Source organism: Dermacentor albipictus, chromosome 6, assembly GCF_038994185.2.
Source record: "Dermacentor albipictus isolate Rhodes 1998 colony chromosome 6, USDA_Dalb.pri_finalv2, whole genome shotgun sequence".
NCBI classification, from domain to species: domain Eukaryota; kingdom Metazoa; phylum Arthropoda; class Arachnida; order Ixodida; family Ixodidae; genus Dermacentor; species Dermacentor albipictus.
Genome location: NC_091826.1, coordinates 76,508,040 through 76,533,444, shown reverse-complemented (window position 1 = coordinate 76,533,444; position 25,405 = coordinate 76,508,040). Strand labels below are relative to the sequence as shown.

Genomic DNA, 25,405 nt, shown 5'->3' with positions numbered 1-25,405 from the left:
ATCGATTTCTTTTGTTGAGAGCAAGAGGGACGCAGAGCTTTCCCGCGCACTCTTTTCACTTTATCTGCCGATTATTTCGCACTTGTTAAAGATCGGGGTGCAACCAAACGTTTTATAGTGCGCAGCTAGATGACTGTACGGGTTCCCTTTTTGTGAAGCGGCATGCTCGCGCAGGCGAACTTTAATGCACCTCCCCGTTTGCCCGATATAGCAACGTTTATAATCAAGCGCGATTTTATAGACGGCCTGCGTTGTACAGTTAACAAGACCCTGAACGTGATACTTACAGCAGCTTTTGGGCGCGACAGTATCCTCCCTATTGACTCTTTTGCACATCCTGGTCAGTTTAATAGGGGCATTGCACACCGCGCTCACTCCTGCCTTGGCCGCAATTTTCATAATGGTTTCGCAAATACGGTGTACATAAGGAACGACGGCAAGCCTAGATCCTAGACGACTCTGCTGTCACCGCCTTCCAGATCTAGGATTGCCGTCCTTCTATCTGCCTCAGCACCGCGATGCATCCACGGTGGGTGGCATTTCTAACACTCACATAGCGTAAGGGGCGATTACTATGACCAGACGAAAGGTACTCAAGAACTGTGCTATCGCTGAAGGATGACTCATTGTGCATCTCGGAGTCTGTACAGGTGACCAACTTTCTTGTAAAGAGGGCGCAAGCACGGCGTGTCGATGTGGAGGTCAACGATACGTTCTTCCATCCCCTTCCAAAAGCCATCCTGAATGGGGTTGATGTTCTACGTACAGCTTTGGAACCGCATGGTTCTCGAAAGAATCATAAAGTATACTTGAGTGACGTCCTTTGCTTACTTAATATGTAGGCACTAATAGTTTACACAGAGGAACGCCGCTCTTGGAGAAAGTATAAGTATCGGTTCATACAGCTCGCCGGAATTGTTCGCTATTTCCATGGCATGCGGCACCCTCTCTATTTATACATGTGCAAAGATATAACTATCCAGCTGCGCAACTCATAATGACTTTGGCTTTAAGCAAGCCAATGTCTACCGACATCCAGGGATGTACAGTTTGAATATTGATAGCAAAATTCACCAGCCCTTCCACTATGAGAAGGAAGAGCAGCAAAGCAGTGGTGTGTTTTACCTCAATCGACGCATCTACGTATGTAAGGCAGTATCATTATTTATTTTCTTAATATTATTATCGAGGGACACGGACAACGAATACATCTTTGGACTGTGTACTGATTTATTCTTATTCTTTTATGAAGTAGTGACGTGTGCTAATACCACCGCATGGCAGACGGGAATTGCACAGTATTTACAGCTTCACTGTGAACTACGTAATTAGGAAAAGTAGAAGAAACTCAGCGTAATGTTAGAGTGGACTAAGCAGCTAATTTTATGTAATTTGCGTCAGGATAGTTTTAATAAAGCAAGAGTTACAGCCGTTTTCTGTAACCATACTCCCTCCGTAGACGGCCAAGTATTGACAGAGGACGGGAATTCTGTAACGTCTACAACTTCATTGTGAACAAAATACGACAAGTGAATGAAACCCGCCGTAATGATAGAGTCGTCTTGGTAGCCAATTTAAGTATGATTTTTTTCCCAAGATTACCACGTTAGATTGAGAGTCGCAGAGTATTCGCGAGAAACTGGAGACGAAACATTCTTTCGTGTCGACGCGACGCGTAGACGGACGGACATCGACCACCTCCGGAGGGTAGCTATATGAAGCTTCGCTGTAAAAGCTGACGTTAGGCAGAATGAACACTGCACCGAAAAAAGACAGAAAGTGAAAGACAAGAAAAATTGAAATTGCAATAGCTGCTTTCCCATGTTGAAGTTAGCTGGACTAATACAAAGGTGCATCTTGATCTTTAGTCGTGCTGAATAGACTTCATTGACAGGTTCTCCGATTACTTTTTCTCTTTCGCTGCTTAGCCTTCAATTATTTGGGGTCATGCGTTTTCGTAATTCCAGCGTATTTGAAAACTTCATACAGGCAGAAGGCTAAAGGTACGCATCCTCTCACTTACCACGTCAGAAACCAGTCTTTAACGCATAATTTTCCCTAAAATCTGCCCCATTAAACGGTAAATAAATCATGTATAGACGACGCGATTTTTTTCCTGGCTTAGTACAGGATAACTATCTCAAAATTCGTGGTGCTGCACCAGTTTCAAGCGATTTTTGTATGGAAAACCTCGAATGCTGCTTTCGCCATGTGCGATGAAGTAATCAGAATGACTAATCAGGCCATGTGTTATCACACATGCAAGTTGTCACGTAAGTTTTGGTGCTCGCGACTTGCTCAGGAGGAAGAGTATGTGCTACCACTGTGCGCTAACTGCTGCACTACTGCGTTTGTTTTGATAGTCAGACAGTCACGTCACAAGTGGCAATAAATAACCCCTGGTTGGTGTCGTCCAGTAAAATAATCATTAGCTTCTCTTATGTGTTGCAAAAGCGCAACAATAGAAATGCCATTACCGTGTGGGAGAAAATTGGTTGAAATGAATAACAAAAATCTGAATAAACAAGAAATTGATCGGGAGGTTGTAAAAAACATTTACACCTCCTAGCCAAATAAAAGTTGACTGTTACTTTAGCCTACCCCAAAGAAGATGAAGGCGAAAGGAGACATTCATTACATTACTTGACATTTTTATTCGAATGCGTTCATACTTCCTATTGTTTTCTCTGACCAGAGGTCGTGGGTTTGAGTGCCTTAATCAACTGTGCCTCGATTCACTTCGCCTTAATTGACAGCAAAGGTAGTTGGTTGAACTTTCCATCCTCACGATGTCGATCGTAATCCATTTTGGAGATTTGTCTGGTTCGCCAACATGTCCAAGTTGGTTCGACTCCCACAAAAGGCTCGAGTGCCTTAATTACCTCTATCATAATAACTTTCCCTTAATACCACAACAGGTCGTGCTGAGGCTTCTTCGCCTCAGCTTCAGGCTTTCTTATAAAGGAATTGATGCCATGATTCGCCCTAATTATTACTTAAGGTTGTAGATTCGACGCCCTATGAATTTGGGTGCGATAACGCCGGACATCAGATTTTTCGACCTACGAACCAACTGAGGCTTTCGCATTAATAATGTCATAGATAACGTCTCACATGCCCATGCTTGCCTTATGATTTATTTGGCCCTGAATTGCCACGTTCGGCACTACCTTGTCATGGTTTCTCTTGTCCTCTCCCTTGCGTTGGTGCTAGTTTCATCACTGTAGTCCGATTTGATCTTGAGAAGCAGCGCAATGATGACTGCCATAACGACGACTCCGGCCACTGCCACCAGCAAGATCCAAACGAAGACGGATGTCTGGCCTTCATGATGAACCTCTGCAGTGGGGGTTGTCACCGGATCGAGAGGTGGCTCGGTCCTGGCCGGCCTTGTAGTGGTTGTCGCTGGGCTGACCATCGCGGAAGGCTTTGCCGGCGTGAGGGCGTCAGCTACTGCAGAGGGTAATTGGGCGGTAATGTTGTCGATTTCGAACACCCCTTGGATGACCATGGTCCTTTCCGACTTGAGCCCATCAGCATTAACAGCGCGCGCAGCCAAGTACACCGTCAGGTAGAAGCTATCGTCGCCACGGGGCGCCCGCCCCCAGTGACGCGGCAGGCTGATGGTCACTTCGTGTGGGGAGCCGGCGGGAAGGGGTTCGAGGCTGCCTTTGACGACGTTCGTCAACAGCTCCTGGTTCTCGAAGTCGTTAAAGAGCCCGTCTGCGTTGGTGCCGCCGCGGATCTCCACTGCAGCAGCTGCAAGTGAAAATAGAGACCATATATATATATATATATATATATATATATATATATATATATATATGATATATGTGTGCGTGTGTCGACTCTCACGCACCTAGTTTGAAAAGAGCGAAGCTTTTCTTTGCAGATGAAATCGATTGTCTGTAGTTTGCAGCAACCTATTGTGTATTTGCGTTCAGGTGTTTAGTCGACATCGAAAACCCAAATTTTCGTTATTTGTGGCGCGTTTATTTTCGCATATAATTTGCGCCCGCGAAAGAAATACGCGCAGGAAAGACGGCGTCCTCAAACGAGCCGAGTGTAAGATCGTCACCTCGCCTCCAGCGCGCCGCCTAGAATAACGCGTTACGTTTGCGCTGGTTGCGAAAGTAATCTATCGAATTGCTGCTCTATTGCTTGAGGCTTCAGAAGTCTCTTAGAGCTCTCACTGTGGCGACAGAAAAAACTACCCCACGTTTAGTTGGCCTATGGCCCATCTTATCGGTAGAAGATCGCCGTGTTTTTGCGTGCATTGGTGCGATATTTCCATCATGGGATGGGATGAGTATGGGATGCAATCACAGCCATAATTGCTGCAAGGTTTGTCGTCAATGTGCGCGCACCGCCACGCGCGTGTCCGCGCTCTCCCACGCGCCCACTCGTACAGCGCTACTGGCGTGGCGCCTCCTCTCCTTGCTTCTCTTGGCGGTGGTGCCTCCTCTCCTTACACCCCTCGCCGGTGATCAGCGCTTTCCTGCGTCCACCACGGACTGCGCGCGTACACTCGTGAACCACTAAAGGCTTACACCTTAAAAGACTCGGATCGACATCAAACTTCTCAGAGAGATTCCTGTACACAAAGTAAAGGAATAGCTTCGAAAAGAAAATTTCAAGATTTTCGGCTTCGTGTGGATATTGATACCGTGCCTCCAGGGTGTGCCTCCGTAGCACGCTTCCCCGGCGCCACGCCAGCTCCAGGGTTCTCGCTGGGTTAATGTGGCCTAGTGCGTGAGTCATTGGGCACGTGACGGCACTGCCAATGAGGAGGAAGTGGCGCCGCTGAACGGTCTTTCGAGTCATGAGAACCCACGTGACCACGTGATGACGTCGCGTTCTCGGCGCTGAACCTGCTGCGCCTTTCACTGCGGTATCGAGCGGTGAAAACCAAGGGCACCGGCTGGATGCCATGGACGTGCATGCGTCTATATGTCGTACAAAAATTCCTCACGTGACCTGATCTTAGTCGCCTACAGACACGATCGTTTAGGGACTTTCGAGAATGGCGACGGGGGCGCCAAGTGACGCCTTGGCACGTCTGCTTTCTGGCACATGCCGACCACTGGTTGTGTAACGTCTCTGCACTGGGTTCAGTGTTTATTGGCGAAAAGTCATGCACCCCTAGCGCTGCGGTATGTCGGCTTTTCGTCTTCGTGAGCTCTGGTGGTGCGAGACCCGTATTTCTGAAGAATTCGGTGGTGCTGACGATTGAAATACTGGAGTGGCGTTGTGCCTCGTTGACACAGTTAGCGAACCGGCACTGTACAGCAACGTCGCCCTGTCCGCTCTTCCCGGCAGCGTCATCACATCGAACATGCACCGTTACTTGACGGGCGTCGAAGGCGGAGGTATCGAACGTGTTCCTGGCCACGAGATCAGTTACGTAAGTGATATGGTGCTTAAGGTGGTGTTTGCTCACAACTATTGACGCGTCCTTGAAATGAGGCAGCGTACGCTTGCAATCGAGTTCAGCGTTAGTGCGATATCCGTGACTTCGTGTGATTTGCCTTCATCGCGGGCTTTACAATTATACCGTAGCACGTGGACCTTAAAAAGCTCTAATGACATCACATGGTCTGCCAGAATATGCCAAATGCAGAGTAGATGTTTTAGGATTTTTGGTACTAAGGGCGCTATAAGCACAGTGAGATGGAGCTTAATACCGCGCCCCGTGATATTCAGCTGCATCTCTTCCCGTTTTTCGCACTTTTATGTCTACCAATGGGACGTGGGGTTCTGTACAAAGTTGGGATGAAGTAACGTGTGTGTATATGCGCCCACAATAATTTCATCGCAACATATTTGTGTAATGCGGTGAAGCAAACAGTGTGTTGCGGTGACGGCCTGGTCGTAAGTGTGCCCAAGTTCCAGCTTTGATATTCCTGTTAGATACTGCACCGCTCGCTTTGCTGTAATACCAGGTGCTCTAGAGCTCTCTACTTGCCGGAATTTTTACTTTCACATAGTAAATGGTCTCATCATAATACATATCTGTAGTGAAGTAAAACTCACTAATAGTGCCAAATGCTTTGACAGTGTCAGACTTAAAAGTTTTAGAATGGCATGATCAATATACCAGCCCACATTTTCATGTTAGCAGTTTTATAAGGAACCTCAAACTAATCATACAGCACTGAAAACCAAGTGAACGTCTCAAGAGTTGATTAGCGAGAAGTGCTTCAAACACTCAAAACAGACGCACCTTAAGTGCTTAAATATTTCTACCATATTAATGAAGGTTGATCAGGCTTACTGATATTGGTCGCTTTACAGTGAAAATAATAGTACGAGATGAGACGCAAGCGACTCGTGTGCTCCTTGGTTATGCACGCCGCATGTGTCCTAGCAATATCTTAACAGGGTTCTTATTCACGCATGCCTGCTTGCGTCCTCCAAAATTTTCTAATGTCAGAGTTATAAAAAGATGCGGTAGCCATAGGGCTTTAAACTCCACAACTCCAATTTTGTTTTTTTTATACTCATTACGAGCTGAACATAACGCTGCATGACAGCATACGCCTAGGTAATTGCGACATTTTGTGACGGAAGCAGTGTTCACTCAGAGTTGCCTGTTCTTATATTATTCCCAGAACTCTTAAAACAGTTCCTTTTTTAAGCATGGAGCATGTCATGCCTCTCAAGTTAGCTGCTTTGCACAACACCACATGATGTTCGACTAGAAAATTTACCAAGCAATAAGTTACTAGATGTAGCTAAAAGCAGCAAAGTCTTAGGTTAGCATAACCAACAGACCCTAAAGTTGGTAATGTTTCAATTATGGCAAGAAAAAACCAGCCTGAATAAACCCATGTCCGCACTGTCTGCAAACGAACTTTTATTGTTGAGAAAATGCACAGCCTCACGTAAACAATATATATATATATATATATATATATATATATATATATATATATATATATATATATATATATATATATATATATTACACCCTCTTTTTAATGCAGTGTAAGGGTTATCACGATCAGAAATGCAGATCCAGCACAGTGTTGAAGTCTAAATACCACGAAGCTTGTCCGAGTTGGTGAGGTTGCAGCTGTAGCAAACCACATGAGCACAGCATCACTGCCTGTAGCTGTTAACTCTGTGGGTCATATATGACGGTGATGTGTGATGCTCCAAGGGAAAAATGTTGAGAGAATGAGAAGAGATGTTTTGTAGAAGTTAGCAGCTCAATGTAGTGATGCTGCGAAGCCTTCAACGTGTGACACTGGCTAGCAGTCGGGGACGGTACCATCAAATATTGGTAGGTCTCATTCAAGTCACCTGGAGTCATCTTGAGTACCATATACAATGGACTTAATCATGGGCTGGAAATGAATGCATGATTCCTAGTTCCTGCATGTGTTCAAATACGCGGCAGGTAATCTTGAGCAGGTCTGCAGCTAGGGAACGTGAATGAGCATGTGTAGAAGTAGTGATAAATGTACGCCTAGACAAATAAATAAATGTCAAAATGCAGTTAAGGCTACATACCCCGTGTGTCTCACTAGCGTACCCATTCTCGGGGATTAGCAAAGAATGAACACATACCCAGTTGCACATACCCTGTTCCGATGTTGTCTATTACGCCATACAATAATCAGCAGTAGGTTGTCTATTTGTGTACACACCCAGTGGCCCAAGCACTAACAACAATATATGGCAAGAAAACGACGACAGATGAAAAGACCTGGGGACGCGGCAAAGAAAGTGTGGGATTAAAAAACTGGAAATATTAAAAGAGGATGATTTGCAGGGAGCTGATGGTGCATGGTACGTTACAGTCAAAAAGACATTCAAACAATTGAGAAACAGCAGAGCTATAATAAATTTCGCTTACCTTGAATACCCCCATATCTCGTAATTTTTGTAGGAACAATGGGCCCGGTTCTCTTGTACGAAAAGCTTTCAAGGTAGCATTGATCTCTATAGCTATCTTGCCTTGTGGAAACCAACTCCATACTATGCCTGCAGAATCCTTAACAGTACCAGGCTACTATGACATCTGCTGTCCTTTACCATGTTTCCCTCCCCTGGGCAGAGATACCTAAATTTTGAGCGCCGATTGACTGCTCTTTCCATTGCATGACCTATCCAGCTCCATTTCAGTTACTATCAGCCAGTATATTGGCTACAATCATTTGCTGTCCAATAAGTACTGTACAGTTCTTGTCTCATAATGCTAAACCTATCATAGTCTAATCCACCAAGCATTGCACAGTCCTGTTTGTTTTCAAAATTCTTTGTTATGCACCAAAATTCAGCCCTTGAGCTTAGTGCCGGTAGAATGCACTGATTGTGTAGTTTTCTAGGATAACAAGAAACTGAACTAGGCCCTCCAATTCATTCTTATTGGGTGTTATACTCATGATCCAGGTGCCCTGTGACTACTTGGCCCAGGCAAGCAGGTGAACAGGTTCGAGAAACTGTTTACCAACCAAGGTGTCGTGCCAAAGAGAAGGCCAGTAAAAGTTATGGCACCAAAGAGAGACAGATGACCATTTAAAAAAGCGCTTGGCTGCATGAGAGGTGCCAGCAGATGTGATTCCGAGCATAAGAACGTCGGACGTGTCAGCACTGTGTCCAGCAACATCTACAGACACTTTGATGTGTTGGTCTGGGTCCCACCCACAACCACAGTTGGTATCACCTGCACATTGCTTGGCAAAGAGGCACCAAGGTGGACAACCGGGACTAGATCTGGGCTTCCGATTTGGCCTTGTCTATAGCCGATGAATTTGCAGCTAAGGTTCACGAGAAAAGTGAGCGAGCTTGACATGTTAAACATCGCAGACGCCTCAAGGCGATTATGGTGAATTCCTTTTGACTGTACTCACACTGCAAACATATTCACTACAGCATGCTCTGTTCCTGCTATTAGTTTTGAAGATTCATATAATAGTGCTGCTGCTTTAAGCATTCATAACATAATGTAAAACTAATTGCTCTTGTGTTTCCTCTGTTTTCATTGTACTTGTTCCGTCACGGCCGCGCGATGAAGCTACAAGAGAATGCATCCTGCGTCGCGCAGAGCTTGGGCAAAGGTGTAAAACAGGCGGTGACAGTTGCTGCCACCAGTTTCGTGGGGATGCCACTATTCCAGGATAGGTCTGTGGGAAGCCGCTGACCAGCCTTGAGGAATGCATTCTTTGAGTGTGTTCGATTAAGTTTGCGTCAGGTGTTTATCATCATTCTTATTTTGGTACAACCAAAAATGTTGAGGCCGCCATATGAATGCTTTATATATAGTGCAGACAATGAAGCTGATGATAGTGCTTTCAGGTGCTCTTACGTCTTTACTACTTACCACAGTACTAGTGAAAAGAAATTACAAAGAAAAGTATGCAACGTAAGGCAGCTAGTGTCATCTTTTTATGTGGTAAGGAAAGGTAAAGCAGTAAAATGCAGAGGATTAGAGGAACCTCCGAAACTAATGGCACCGCATTTGTGTGATGGCGGTGAGCAGCAGGACATTGTTGTGTGCCCTGAAGGCATTCGAAATACGCTCAACCTAGTAAAAGAGGTCAATAGGTGCAAAACGTGCATTAGGCGCAAAGAATTAAGTAAAATAAATTTTTTTCTTCCCCACTTGAGCAGTTTCAAGTCCCCTAGTTTCCAAAACTGCTCTACGCTTCTGATGGCTTGTTCTATATCCGTTGTGCAGAAAATTCGGACAGTGACAAAATTATCATGCAGTGAGGTGTGCCCATCCGAGCCAAACTTCATTATCCCAATATTTGGGAGGGACACCCTGGAAAAAGCTACACTAGGTAACCTAGTCTACTTAGTCTGGGCCTCTCGGGTACATAACATATACGTATGGTGAAAGCACAGTCCACGACCGTCAACCACGGGTTACCCTTCTTCTTACGCTGTCGGGTGGCGTAAACTCTTCATAATGATTGTTGGAGAATGCCGCTCATGCCTTCGCAGCATGTTCCCACGTCCACCATTGCATGCGTTTCCTCGCACTTTTAACCAGATCTTAGTTTACGCACTACCTTCCCTCAAAGCATATGTTCATCAAACCGTCAAGAGCGGTGGAAATTTTCCGTGCCGCCTGCTATTGCATAGGTTCCCATTATGTTTTGAGTAAAAGGATAGTCGTCATCTGGCGAAGGTCGGTGCACCCATACACATGCTAGCAATCGTCAGCGCGTGAAACAGGATACTGCGAGTGCTGCTCCTACGCAGCACACGTTATCGCGCTGGAGAACGTTCTACAGAGAGTAACTGAAAGCACATGAGTTGCTCATGAATCTGGACGGCTCTTGCCCTAATGCAACCACCATGTTTCAGTGATTTCCGGTACAAGATTTGCGTACAGTCGTCAGCGGATTGAAGACGACATTACGAACGCTGTTAATTCTGACGTGGCGAACCGTACGAGATGCGACGGCGAGTAACTGAGAGCACACGAGCTATACACGAATGTGATCACCTCCTACTTTAATCACGCCGCCATGTATCAGCGATTCTCCGTACACCAAGATTGAGCACAGAATCTACTTAAGGGCTCACGGTCGCGTTGCCGCATATCATTCGTTGACGACTAGACACAGGGGATAAGTCACATAAGCGAGTTTTCCTAAAATAATTACTTGAGCCAACACTGGCACTGCGATGGTTCTGACAACACGGGGAGGGCCACTAGTACGCGAATTTGTCTAATCTTCTTGACCATTGCTTCAGATGTTCTTGCCGCTTTGCTTACTACCCCTTGAGTGTCTTTAATTGACCTAAATTCCAAAGCAGTTTCACGTTTTCTAAATGTATAAGGCAATAAAGCTCTTGAGCATAAATAACCGCTACGGAGTGCCACGAATATACCTTTTAAAGTAGGTCAAATTTAAACGTGTCAAGCTTCTCAACGTCGTGGATTGCGCGCGAGAATTTCTTTAGTGGCTTCCATGCCGGTTTTCGAAAGCGTGCGTACGCCTGCCGTAATGGTTTCAATGTCGCGCTTCTCTGCTAGAGGTCCTCTGTTTGAAACCTGCCTTCGGAGAATTTAATTACTTTTCACTTTAGTTATTTTGAACACCGTGGTTTCTTGCAAATGATAAGTTTTCAAGCTCACGGAAACCGTTTAAACACAGAAGGTTGAAGCTTAGGGAAATTTATGTGCTAAGCATGATGCCCTTGCAGGCTGGTCCACCCAATTTGCAGTTCCCGTAGACACTAGCGCCGTAGTTCTCTACGTCTAGATGTTTCAGTGTGAGCAGTGTGGGTGCCGCCCTAAATTAAAGAAATGTGACGTTTCAGCCAAAAACAGAAACCACAATGACGCGCGACATCATCGAGGCCTACAGAAATGAAGTGCTGAATGAAAGCTGTGTGAGTGCGCCATCTGTTTTACTATCTGAGAAAGAAATGGCGCCATTTATCCGCTGACGTGCTGTGAGACCCGCTTTCCCCAACCGCGCGATGCGTCATGTATCTTCACATTCTTTTATGTTTTTTATTATACTGACGGCGACGTGGTACGGAAAGGAGCAGTGTGCTTCAATTTCCACGCTTCTGCCTTTTACAGGCTTACCTGGCTTCTTTTCTGGTTCAGCAAGCGTCATCGGTGCAACCATCGCCATGTTTCACACGTGCATGGCCGTTCCCGTCCCGCAACTGCAGTTACCGACTGCCTGACCTTCAGCCGCAAACGAAATCAAGGCCAGATGCAAGCGCTATCGTCTCATCCTTCTGCGCATGGTCTCCTTGCACGATGACGTCACAGCCACGAGCGGACATAAATGGACGGCGGTGCAGCGGTCTCTTCAGTGGGCACGGAGGCACGGCCAGGAGCAGTATGCTTCAATTTCCACGCTTCTGCCTTTTACAGGTCTGTAAGAGATATTCTTTCTACGCTAATAAAAATGATAGTCGTTGTTTGGTCCTGCTTCTGTGCCTGGAAGTGCTTGCTAACATTGCCTGTGGTTGCTTTTCGATGCTTTTTTTGTTACTTCGTTCCGGTGATGTGGAAGCGAATATGGGCCCTGACAGGCGAGCTAAAGCCCTGTTCGATACGGATTCATTGCCTGATGACCCTTCCGAAAAGATGAGTCATATTTACCCTCGTTAAAGACCTTCATACGCGCTCAGCTAATTCCGCTAATGTCCAGGACGAGGTGGCTACTGATGTTAAAGATATAAGGACGAGCCAAAAGAAAATCGAAGCTCAAGTTACACCAATCCAGAAGAGGCTTGATGAGCTTGAAAGAAAAACTAAATCACTTGAGCTCCTAGAGCGCGCTGTTGATACCATAGAGGACTCAGTCAAGTCGGTTGACGCCCATCTTGGCCATTTAGAATCCCGCCTGAAAGAGCAAGTGGACCAATCTCGACGCAACAACATAATTCTTCGAGGTATTCCAGATTCTCCAGAATCGTGGGAACAATCCGAGTCCAAGATAAGGCCCACCTTAGCAGGTGCGCTTGACACCCTATCGGACAACACGATCGAGCGCGCACATCACTTGGGATCATATTTGCAAAACAAATGCCACCCTATGATCGTCAAATTGTCTGATTTCAAATTAAAATAAAACATTCTTTCAGCAAGAGCAATACTACAAGAGAAAAATTTAGGCGTTAGTGAAGACTTTTGTGCACTTTCTGCACTTTTGTGCAGCCACACGTGAAGTGAGGCGCAAACTATTCCAGTTTGCTAAAGATCAACCTGGCGCACCTGCCTACCAAGTGCGTTACGAAAAGTTAATAATAAATAAGAAAAAATATGTCTGCGACCCCATAAGTCAATGTGTCAAAGAAAACGAGTCGTCACGAACACGCATAGCTGCAGACAATACAGAGCATGCGCCTGGGCAGTCGACGTCCCCAGCTCGCTTAGTGAGATAGGAACGCGACAGGGCCAACAAACGCAACCTATCGAATACTTCAGTTCTTTTTACTACCATCGGAAGCATTACCAACAAACGCGTTGCACTGGAATCGGCCATCGACACGTGCGGGCCAGACATTATCGTTTTAAACGAAACATGGCTTTATCTACAAATGGGGGCCATGAATTATTCATGAACTCGTGCGACTTTTTGTCTACCGCTGTGACCACGATATACGCCAAGAGGTGGTGTACTGCTGGCGATAAATAAAAGGCTGCCTTCAAATTGCATTAAAATTGCATCCAGTTTGGAGATTGTATGGGCAGTCGTTAAACTGGCACATCAAAAAATAATTTTCGGTGTCTGCTATCGCCCCCCGAATTTCACTGCAACATTTGTGAGCGATTTGCACGATGCCATTGATAGTGCTTGCTTCCGTCACACCACAGTGCCAATTTTCTTGCTTGGTGATTTTAATATGCCAAATATTAAGTCGTACAATGATCCCCCCACAGTGTATCCTAACTCCTCTATGGCGCGAGGATTCTTAGAATTTTGCAATACCTTTTCGCTGACCCAAATGGTTAAGGAACAAACAAGAATAACCACATCTGTTTCCAATACACGTGGCCTTGTTTTTACTACCCGAACCGATCTTATTACCGACCTAACATGCTGGCCAGGTATCAGCGATCATTGCCTACTTTCATTTAAAGTTTGCCTCGAGTGACCTAAACCAATGAAAAAGATCAAGACATTAAGAAATTATAACAAGGCTGATTTTCTTTCAATTTATAGTGAACTCGCAGTGTTCCTTGATAAATACTTGCGTGAATTTGAATGCCGTAATGTTCAGTCAAACTGGAGTATCTTTTTCATAAAGTGATTTAATTACCAGATAGGCAAATCCCTATTTACACGATCCCCTCTAATCCGAAAAACCATGGTATAATCATCCGCTAAAACGCTTGTCTAATAAAAAAAGCGCCTGTTTAAATCGGCTAAACTAAGCCCTACCAATGTTCGTTGGTCAGCCTGCAAACAGAGTGCCGATGAGTACGCACAGGCCCTAAAAGACGCCAAAGATAACTTCATAAGCAGCACATTACCTCGTATGCCTAACACTAACCCTAAACAACTTTGGCACATGGGTAATTTTAAAGAGAATATTATAATAGCGCTCAGTGACGTTAATGGTGACGCTATACCAGCCAACCAGTGTCCCGGAATAATAAATGAGGTTTTCGCAACACATTTCTCGTTACCCAGCAATTCCACTCCGCCACACCTACGACCATATGATCTTGATGTAATGTTCCTTCTAATTATCAGCTATGATAATGTCGCAAGCATAATTAGGTCACTAAAACCATCCTCTGCGCCGGGTAGTGATCACATTGTTGCGAAATTCCTTCAAAGCACAGTTTGTTATACATCAATCATCTTAACTAAAATTTTCAAGCAATCATTGCACGATGGTTTTCTTCCATCCGAGTGGAAATTCGGGAAGGTAATTCCAATTATAAATAAGGCAATAAGCATTCCCCTCTAAACTACAGACCGATTGCGCTTACAAGTATACCTTGTAAGATACTAGAGAATATCTTGGCTTCTCATCTTGCTACTTTCTTGGAGTCGAATTCATTTTTCGCACCATCACAGCATGGATTCCGCAAATCATACTCGTGTGAAACCGAACTAACACTTTTTGTACACGAACTAAACACCACTCTTGACAATAGGTCCTTGGTTGACTGCATCTTCCTTGACTTTGCTAAAGCCTTTGACAAAGTGTGTCACAAACTGCTCATCTATAAATTACGACTACATAAGCTCGATCACTGTATTTTAATCTGGATTGAAAGTTTTCTTGCTAACCGTTATCACTTTTTTTCAGCTAACGGCGCGAATTCAGAAGAATGCACAGTCAATTCTGGTGTACCGCAGGGCTCTATATATCTATCTACCATCTATATTACCGATTTACCATCCTGCGTTTCCTCATCCGTTCATTTGTTTGCCGATGATTGCGTAATTTTCCGAGAAATAACAAGTTCAAATGACGCCGCTCTTCAAGCTGACATTAACGCAGTCTTTGAGTGGTGTAATACGTGGCTTATGGAACTAAACATTAAAAAAGGCAAGTTCATGCGAGTGTCGAGAAAGATTACTTGTTTACCAACTTATCACTTAAACAATTCACTAATCGACAGCGTATCTTCATATAAGTACCTCGGAGTTCACATCAGTAGCAATTTAACATGGGATACACGCATTTCTCATGTTGTCTGCAACGCTAATCGCATGCTCGGATATCTTCGTCATAGCTTTGCAAAATCACCTTCGTCTCTCAAACCAATGCTATACAAAACACTCATTCGCCCTCAGTTAGAAGATGCCGCTTCGGTTTGGGATCCGCATTAAAATACTTTGGTACATACGCTTGAAATGGTGCAAAATGATTTGGTCCGTTTTATACTCTCTAATTACAGTCGAATCGCGAGCATCACGCTAATGAAAGCTATCCTTAATCTACCTACGCTTGCTTCTTGACGTGCGATGCTTCACTTAAGCCTTTTTCACAAACTGTATCGTCATCCCTTCCAGCGTGATTTACTAATACTTCCTCCCCATTACGTTTCGCACCATTTAGATCATGCTCAAAATGTTGGCATTCCGTTGTGTAAAACATAAACATTCCTACATACCACGCACATCAAAGGATTGGAATTGCCTTCCCAAATTGGTAGTAACAGTTTCAGATCATGAAAAATTTGTGAACTCATTACCCATGCTCTGTAACATCTTACTTTTGTCTTTCTTTTTATAGCTATTATTGTATAATTCGAAGAACTGGACTGCTTCTTTGTATATATTTAGTATTTTTGGTAACATGTATTTTGCCTCTTCATAACTGCTATCGCATAATTAGAAACATTGTGCTGCTTCTTGTAGTTAAAATATTGTTCTTCTTCTATGCTTTGCACCACTCCCCTCTGTAATATCTGCTGACCCTGAGGGTATCATAAATAAATTAATAATTAACTAATTACTAATTAATTAAAAATTAGCGTATTTGCATGTACTTCCTTCATCTCAGTAAATTCAGTTGTTAGCTCTACGTGCGGCTCTCGTCTGCATCTTTTGCGTCCTCGCCTTTCGCGCTGTTCCCTAGATCAAGACGTTGAATCAACTAGCCGACACATTCACTTTATTACATCCCTCTAGGGATGACTCTGTAACCGGCGCTAGCCGGATTCAACCCGCGACTCCGAGATAAGCAGCACGACGCTATCCCCACCCGGCTAGCGTTGCGCCTGATAGCAGGCGCTTTATCTAAGTTTATCTAAGTTTATCTAAGTAACATAAGTTTTCGAGAATCGCTTGTGGCCTGCAGATCAAATCGACTTATCCAGCTGGAGTACTCGCATAGGGCATTACTTACAATGAAGAAAATAGTGCTGTAGACAAATTAACACGTTCTCACTAATCTACCAGTCGACCAATTACATTAACGCACATATTGCCATATAACAATTGAACCTAGAGATTTCACTAGGCACATGCGCTTATAACAAATTTTTAAATTAGCACTACTTTTCAGATGAATCCAGTCAAACTGGCAGTAAGAAATGCACTGTTATTCCACTTACCTTTATCACAAACGGTTTTTTAATGTTATCAAACAGAAACGTTACTGGAACACCAGTGCATTGTTGCATATTACCATCTTGTAATCTTTTTAATCATCAGAATGAAACTAATCATCATTCTGCTTTCGCTTCAAATTTTCGGAACTCTCATCTCAAAACTGCTGTAATCAACAGAATTCATTTTAAGTGAATATGACTGTCGAAATGGCCAACTTCAATTAGCAAATTGTAGTATGTGCCCTAAAGTAATTAGTTTCAGCTCATTAGCCAAAGTTAGTTAACTGTTTAAATATCCTCCCGAGTTCCGAGGTGTATTAAAGTTTACAGATTTTCGTGAGCTTTTCAGAAATTTATGTTTACGTTACAAAGACGAAGAGTGAATTTTAGTATTTCACAATTATCGGCTGTTTTCACTCAGCATGATGTCCAATATATTGGACACTGGAACTCTACCCAGTCATTCTTGTGGTAGTAGATAAGCAGTAGCAAAGGGCAAACTTAATATAGCAAATGGCTTCAAAAGTGCAAACTCTGTTCAATTATCAAAATTTCATTAGAGAAAAAGAACGAGCGATAAAGTATGAGGCATAGAACTTACTTTTTGGCGGTTGCCGTAGAAAGCTGTGCTGCTGAATACCGCCATTGCAAACACCCCTGATGGCCAAACTACTAATGCATCTTCAACAAAACTTTATAGATGGCGCTAGTAGGTATCTAAAATATTGGACAATTTGGTTTTACGGGCTAAAACGTGCTGCCACCTGGATAGTGACGGAGTATTTGATGTCCAATATATTGAACAAAGGCCCCATAGCCGGCAATAAGGAGGATATAGTTTTTTTTTATTTCTCATGAAATAATATCTGCCACTCAGGGTATTCTATCGCAGTATTTGCCAAAGACGATACAATATTTGCCAAAGACTTGCCAAAGACGAGATTTGATAAATTGTTAGCGATAAAAAGCTATACTCATATAACTGAAGTACCTCGCAGTGTGAGCCTTGCATGGACAATGCTTTTGTATTACGGCCAAGATAAAAATTGCTTCGTTTATTAGTCGAAACATCGTTTTTTCGTTGTTTGAGTGCAATACATTTTCTTTAATTTGTTTTGAGGCTGTCGTGGTCGTACTCGAACCATTATCTGAATAAAGCTTTCGATTGCTATGGACAACTCTCATCATGCGTTCGTAGTTATAAGTACACGTGCGCTGCTTACAAAGTCCTTGAACGAAGTCCGGCATCGATCGGGGCGAGAAAGCTCCTCAATAAAAAGTGCGATGCAAATTATTATTTGCATCGCACTCATTTACTGCCGAGGTTTCTCACCCCGATTGATACGCGATCAAGGAGGGTTCCTATTCGTACGAGTTACAAACATTTACGCTCCATCCTCGTAGGCATCGGCTGGTCACACATCGTCAAAAAACAAAAAAATTAACCCCGACTGAACTTTTGTGCCACACAGCGGCGCATTCAGACCGATAGCTGACAAATTTCGAACTACAGTGTCATTGCGGCGTCCCAGTTTTGCGACGCATTTGGTAGAATTACAGACAGGCCGCCGCGAGCTAGTATTCTCACTTTCTATGAACACGCTACGACATGGAAAGCCTACCTTATGAAAGTACATTCGTTTGCATTATTTATTTATTTATTTATTTATTTATTTATTTATTTATTTATTTATTTATTTATTCGTTTTTATTTATTTATTTATTATTTATTTAAACACCTTCAGGCCCCGAGGGCATTGCAGAAGGGAGTGGAATGCGCGAAAAACGAATGTCTATAACACAGAAATGCTGCAATACAGAAAACAAGAGCAGGAAAAGGTAACAATGCTGCAGCAAAATGCACATTACTGAAAATAAACAAGATCTTCAATAGCAGATTTAAACAAGTAAGTGTCGGTAATTGCTCCATTTGAAGTGGTCAGGCGGTTGCAATCGTTACTTCTTTTAGGAATGAATGAGTAAATATATCAGTTAGTCCGAGAAAACGAGACGCCTACTTTATGAAGGTGAGCTCTACGGGATGAAATGTACTCTGGCTCATATGTAAGGACTTCTTTAATATGGCAATGATATTTTTTGTTACAGAGTGCTAACCGAGACACCTTCTTTCGTAAGGGAAGAAGAGACAGGTTCAAACTAGTTTTAATGGTAGACACACTAGACAGACAAGAGTAGTTGTGAAGTACGAATCTTGCGCTTAGATTTTGCACCAATTACAAAGTTTGAATGATAGACTAAAGACCGGATCACACACCGAGCATGCATATTCAAGTTTTTGGCGTGCGAGCAATTAATAGAGTAAAAGTTTTAATGAAGATGGTGCCACAGAGTAATTGCGGCTTGAATACCCAGCATACGATTGTCATCGTTGACAATGAAGGTAATATGTGTATGGAAGAACAGAATATTGGTTACGAAAACATCTTCAGAATCATCAAATCGATGCCAGGGTGCTCTCTTCCTATGCTGAGCACAACTAAAACCGAGACTTCCAAACAAATGAAATACATTTTTGATGCCTACAGCATAATATTAGTAAATGCAATACAAGAAAGTCAACTACGTGTGCGTTGTTCATAGGCATTTCTTGTGTTCATTTTCCAGCAGGGCACCATTGTGAACACTAAATAAGAAAGCAAGGCGACACTTCGCTCACTAGCAATTAACGTGTTTAAAATATTCGGCAATATATCGGCTTGCATTATTCGCGACACTCGTCACAAACTCAGTGTCCTCGACGCTAGTTACGCGCAAAAGAAAAAAAAAAGGAAGCGAAAATTCATGTTGCTTCTGTGACCAGCACTAACCTTCCTGCTGAGTATTCTGAAGCCACGTCTCCGTGTGTTCGTGAATTGCGTTCACAGACATTACGCACCTTTTCCATTTGTCATGTGAGCCCCAGGCCAAATCCATATAAGAGTGATGACAGGCGTTCTGTCCTTCTCAACGTGCCCAATGGTACTGTGAAAGGCGATGATTCTACCAGGAGGAACATCAGCCTCGTGCAGGTTACTGGTGACCTTGAATGAACCGCAAGCTATGACCCTTTGGAATGGGGGCGTGGGCTCAACGTCATCCAAAAGGTAGTGGGCTGGTGGGTACTTTGTTGGGCGCGGTTCGAAGTAGCTGAGGTTTACCCGCACCGTTCCCTCTGGAAGCAACATAGCCACAGTGTTACTGTATTGTCCACATAGCGTAGTGGTAGTAACATAGTACTTACAACCTAGCAACTGCATTATCTCCAGAAACAACCAGTTCAAATAGCGTCTGCTAAGCTGATCGCTTCTGCAATGCATACGTTACCCCCCTACCCTCTACCCCCCCCCCCCCAGCGCACACCGCCACAAATACTCAGGTCACACAGATGCAGGCAATGACTAGCATCCATTGTGCTTCTTTTTGCGGCGTAACTGCTATTCTCCAGTTGCTCGAAAGTTTTCGTGGCGTGCTAACGACAAAAAACCTCAAACTCAAAAAGGGTTTTTGTTGGTGTTTTCACGTAACAAAACCATGTTATTTTCTCGTATATTCGAATCTGATGGTGTCATGTCCGCAGGTTGTGTACAAGTCCTACGACTTTTATGACACATTATATTTCGAGAAATTCATTTTGTCCAATAACTGCAAAAATAAAGACGAATGACGATGGACCTCAAACGGCAGCTCCAAAAGGGCATTGTATTTCAGCTCATGGGTAACAGCATTGTTTTCTCGTATATTCATATAACAACGCGAAGCTACAGTGTCTGCAGCTTGTGCATAAGTCGTACTTTACGCATTTTCCGACGCTATTTGCCTTTAAACAAAAATTTTGTTCAATAAGGCAGTTGCGATTGGCGGATGGCCTAGAAGAATGATGATGTACGCTGCACTTCCGCGCATGCGCGTGCCCGCGTGACGCACGACGCCTGTGGTGGTGGTGGTGCTTGCGCAACGCTGTTTAACGTCTGGTGGGGTGACGGTACCTGTAAGTGACGGTACCTGGAATTGAGGCGGGCATTTTTCTTTCATGACCACCCCTCACGCACGCTGATATCTGTTTAAGTTTAGCCGGTTTATTTGTTGTCAGAAAAAAAGTCAACTCATCCCCTAGTGGTTCACATCTATCGAAGACATGTCTGCTTGAGCGAGTTGGGGTTCAGAGTGGGGCGGAGTAATTGCGCACGGCACTCTATCGCGTCACGTCTCATGTGACGGGAGTAAGAGGAGCGTGCGGCTGCTTACAATGTTTCGCTCGCTATCTTTGGGGTCGGCCAACACATTCCGACTGCACCTACTGATGAGATGGATTTAGACTGCACTACCTGCGGATCTCCACTCGAAAGAGGCACAAACATACCAAATAAGAAAAGGGAAGCGTTCTCGCTTATATAGGCTTTGTTTTTAAAGAAGGACAGCATAAAGCACGTGACACAATTTACATTTATTTTCACAGAGTTAAGCAGACAATCCTGGCATTGCGCTTGTCGTCCCACTGCGTGTAGTGTACTGAATAATGCTTGCACCGGACAGCCATTTGTGTGCTGCCACATTGCACAACCCATCTCGCTGCTTCTCGGCCCCACAAGGCCCCTACGTGCCGCGGAGTTGACGCTGACGTTTTCTCCTGAAGTAAAACAAGAGTGTGCTTTCATTCCACCAAGCTGATTCCGCAAAGCGATTATATGTCATTTCTGTTCGGAAGCTAGAAAAAAAGAAGACCAACGAAAAAGACACGGTTCTCAAAACGCAGGAAAACAAGTACAAATTCACTTCCTGGTCTTCCAGTGCAGCGACATAGCCTAGACAAATGGTACTAATATTAAGCGGCTGCGGCGGCCTATTTGACTGCCACCCGCACTGCTTGCGTTAGATCGCACCTAAAGGTGATCTTACTCGAAGCTCTCACCATTTTTGCAAGTTATAAATGATAAATTGGGTCATACTGTCAACACAATAAATCCAACAGGTGATGGTACCCCGGAGGCCGGCTTTGTACAAATGTTGAACACCGCATGCTTTTCGCATTTACCAAAGAAACTGTTACCCAGGACTTTTTCTAACCAATCACCACAACACTGCATATGCTGTTGATTATATCCTCGGTAGAAGACATTCTTAATTATAAAAAAAGGAATCTGTCTGCTTTCGTAGGCGGGGACGAGATCAACTGAAAGCTGTTGATTGAGTGCTAAACATATAGGATCGGCAAGTCTGAGCAAGTTGTCACTGTTAATTGTCTACAGTGACGAGACTACTGGAAAGGAGAAAACGTCATTGAAGTTGTGCAAACAGTGAATAATGACTCCCATTTTGTTGATCTCCACATTTTCTTAACATGTTTGCTATGCAAAAAAATTACACTTCTCATATATTCTCATACCATTAACTTGTTTCACTCGGTAATTGACATTCACCCTTGTCAACAGTGATTAAGTAAGGAGCTTTCTTGTAGAGCGCCATTAGCAATCTTGCTCCTTATCTGGTCACGTTAACCTTTATAATAACTTTGAAACTGATGCCATCTATTTTAGGCATGATGAAGACTTGGATAGAACCTAGCATCAACGCTTGCTACTTACATTGTTATAATTGAGCCTATATACGTTGTAATTTGAATAGATAAATTATAAACCAATCGTTATTGCTAATAACAAGTCGTATAAACTGGGTTCTCTGAGTGTCATCGCTTTACTGATATGCACACATGTCTAGCGGCCGAAACAGTCTATGAGCGAGCTGTAGATACTGACGGTAGAAACAATGGGCTTAGAAATGCCGGAGACATACGAGTGCTGATTTCAATTCTAGAGTGCAAGAATAACCAGTTCATTTGCGGGCTGTGTTCCTCCTACATGTCGAGCTGCAACAATACATTGTTCAAGAGCATACAACCCAAAATTTATTTCCAGTACCACGTCGTAATGCATTTCATTACCAGGTACGGCACATATTCCGAGCAAGTATCTGAGTTTTCTCAAGGTAATATTCAGTTTGAAAAAAGCTTAGCTGTGCATTGCATGTGTAACACGGCATGGTAAGGGTTAATGTCTCCAAGTTGCCAACGTTCATCATACGGATACTCTTTCGTAAAAATTACGCCCCTCGCCACACAAATGAAAATAGATAGGACATCTGGAACCTATTCAATATATACATACAGTAATGATAGGTTTGTCGCTTTAAAGTAGTCTAAAGGCGGTCTGGATGTGTGTATATACGTAGAAATACATGCTGTGTTTTCAGATCATGGGTGTTCCTATTATACAATAATGATATCACACAAGTTATCGAATCGTAAATTGCGCTTCTTGCGCATGACTGCGCAGTGTATCGGAAATTCACTAATTCCAAGGACCAAATTCCAATGCAAAGAAATAATAACAAAAGTAATTATTGGTTCCTGCGGTTTTGCACGCAATTCAACATGAAGAAAGCAGCTTTCATGGAATTTATTTGATAAACGCAAGCTCCTCCGAATCGTTAAATCATTTGTTGGGAGATAGGTTTAGCGGAGGCAAGGAATACAAGTTTTGACAGCTTGAGAACGGACGACTGGCTTTATTCAAAAGTAAAAATAGGTTCGCCGAGTTGCAGTGGTAGTGCCCCAGTGTGGCAGCCGCGTCGCTTGCAAGAAAGAGCAGGGACAATAACCGTCACGCCGAGGCAAACTGGATTGAAGACCGAGCAAGTGGCAATGACCCGCGCGGCGGGGACAAAGAAGAGAAGGACGGTCGCTACAAGAGCTCCCTTCCCCACCCCCTTAGAATGCCGGAGGCTTAGGTGTGAATGGTGGAATGAATGAAGAGATAATTATGTTCAAGATAGGCCGGTTTTATGGGGTAGCACGACACTCTCTCTTTCATGACGCGAACGTCAACTTCAAGGCCTTCTCTGAACGCGAAACCACACGAAAGGGGAATTCATAGGATGGAGTCAATGGTAGCTAGATAGAGTCGCACCGCAGAAAACGTGCGAGGTTGTGTCCATCGTCGGGAAACTAAACGCAGGCTGCCAGGAATGTATCGTGCCTATGTGCTGTGCGGCAGCTGCCGGAGTGCCTTGCTGGGGGGCGAAGGACTGGGTTGGAACGCGGGTTGCGGATTGCTGACCCATAGAGCATCATCATCCTTGGTTGTTAGCAGCCCTAATAGTACTCGAGGTAGCCTTTCCACTGCGGGAACGACGCAGTCCCTCAGTCCCCACCAGCAGGCCCCAGTCCTGGCCGGCCACGCCCAAGAGCACCCAGCCGAGCCTCGAGCAACCGCTCGCGGTTCAAGTCACTTTGTCCTCCACTTCTTCGACTGCTGGCTCCGATGCCAAAGTTCTCATTCCACCCACTGCTGTCTGTCGAGCATGGCGGTCAATGACGCCTTCAGTTGTTGGTGGAGACGCTCGACCATGCCGTTGCTCTCTGGGTTGTGAGCCATGATGTTATGAATGTGCGTGCCCAGCAGTCTTGCCAGGGCAGAAAATAGGGAGCTTTGGAATTGTCGGCCTCTGCCAGTAGCCACACGAAACGAATGACCGTGCCGACACAATCGCTTACCAAGAAATGCTTCCGCCACCTTTTCTTGAAGAGGCGTCGCCTCAGGTCACCTTGAGTACCGGTTAACAAACGTGAGGAAGCACCTGAAACCTTGGCAGGGCGGAAGAGGCCCAACCAAGTCTAAGTGCACATGATCTTATCGGCTCTCTGGTGGTCGAAACAGCTGCACCACTGAACGCGTGTACCGGGTCACTTTCATGGCTTGGCAGGCCTGGCATCTTCTTGCCCAGCTTCAAATAACTTTGTTGATCCCTGGCCACACAGGCCAGATATGAATTGATTCGAATATTGACCGCCGAAACGGATGGGACACGAACGTGCGAGGAACTCCTTGCGATGTGTCGCAAGTGACCAATGTTGTTGTGTAGGGAAGCGCCACCTCCGCAAGTTGGAGTGAAAAACCTTTTTCCCTTCACTGGCGCAGCTCGGAGTCGTGTAGCTCGGCGGAGGCTAGAGCTTGGAAATCCACAGGGCCAGCAGGCACAGCGCCGATCCGTGACAGTGCGCGAGCTGCCTGATTTTCTGTCCCATAGATAAGGTCGATAAAGATAACAAATTCGGAGATAGAAGAAAGCTGCCGAAACTCATGTGCAGAGCACGAGCAACTATTGTTGTTGAAAATATAGGCTAACGGCCTGGGGTCGGTCAGAACGTAAAAGCTACAGCCTTCTCGAAAAAAAAACGGAGATCCTTGACAGCGCAATAGATGGCCAACATGTCCCTCGCGAAGGTGCTGTAGTGAGCTTTTTTATGTTTGAGACACTTTGAGAAGAAGCCCAGTGGTCTGCAATCTGTGTCATCGTGCTGCTGCAGTACTGCACCCACTGCCCTGGTCGATGCTTCCATCATAATGGGAGCTGGTGCGTCGGGCAAGGGATGAATCAGCAACACTGCAGTCGCCAACCGCGTCTTGGCGTCCTGAAAGGAGTGTTCGTGCTTCGAGGACCAGTGGAAGGTAGGCATAATATTTTTGGTGTTGCGACCGAGCACGTTTGTAAGTGTTTGAAGAACTTACGCACAGTGTGGTATGAAGATCCTGTGAAAATTTGTGAGCGTCAGAAACTTGCGCAACTTCTGGAAGGAGGTTGGAAAGGGGAAGTCCTCAATTGCGTGCACCGGTGATTCTTAGTGGCGTACTGGGCGTTGGGGTGAAATGCGATGGTCGAGAAGATCCAGGGCTTCAACTCCGAAAATGCATTTCTGGGGCTGTAGGACAAGGCCGTGCTTATCCAGTCGCTCAAATAGAAGGCGAAGTGTTCGTCTGTGCGACTTGCAAAGAGAATGTCGTCAAGGTAGACAAAAATGAACGGCAGTCCACGCGTAACCTCGTCCGTAAACCTTCAGAAAGTCTG

At 44.5% G+C, this 25,405-nt stretch overlaps 1 protein-coding gene across 2 annotated transcripts in view; it reads right to left on the bottom strand.

The window, feature by feature from the left end:
• Positions 1–2,706: 2,706 nt before the first annotated feature.
• LOC139061212 (calcium-activated chloride channel regulator 1-like) overlaps positions 2,707–25,405 on the bottom strand; it is a 266,208-nt gene continuing 243,509 nt past the window's right edge. Inside the window, exons 16-17 of one of the 2 annotated variants that reach the window (XM_070540869.1) lie at positions 19,401–19,676; positions 2,707–3,759 (exon numbers count right to left, since the gene is read on the bottom strand). In XM_070540869.1, the coding sequence (XP_070396970.1) occupies positions 3,167–3,759; positions 19,401–19,676 (869 nt within the window). In that variant the 3' untranslated portion in view covers positions 2,707–3,166. The remainder of the gene's footprint in view (positions 3,760–19,400; positions 19,677–25,405) is intronic. The other variant, XM_070540870.1, reaches the window with a different exon arrangement.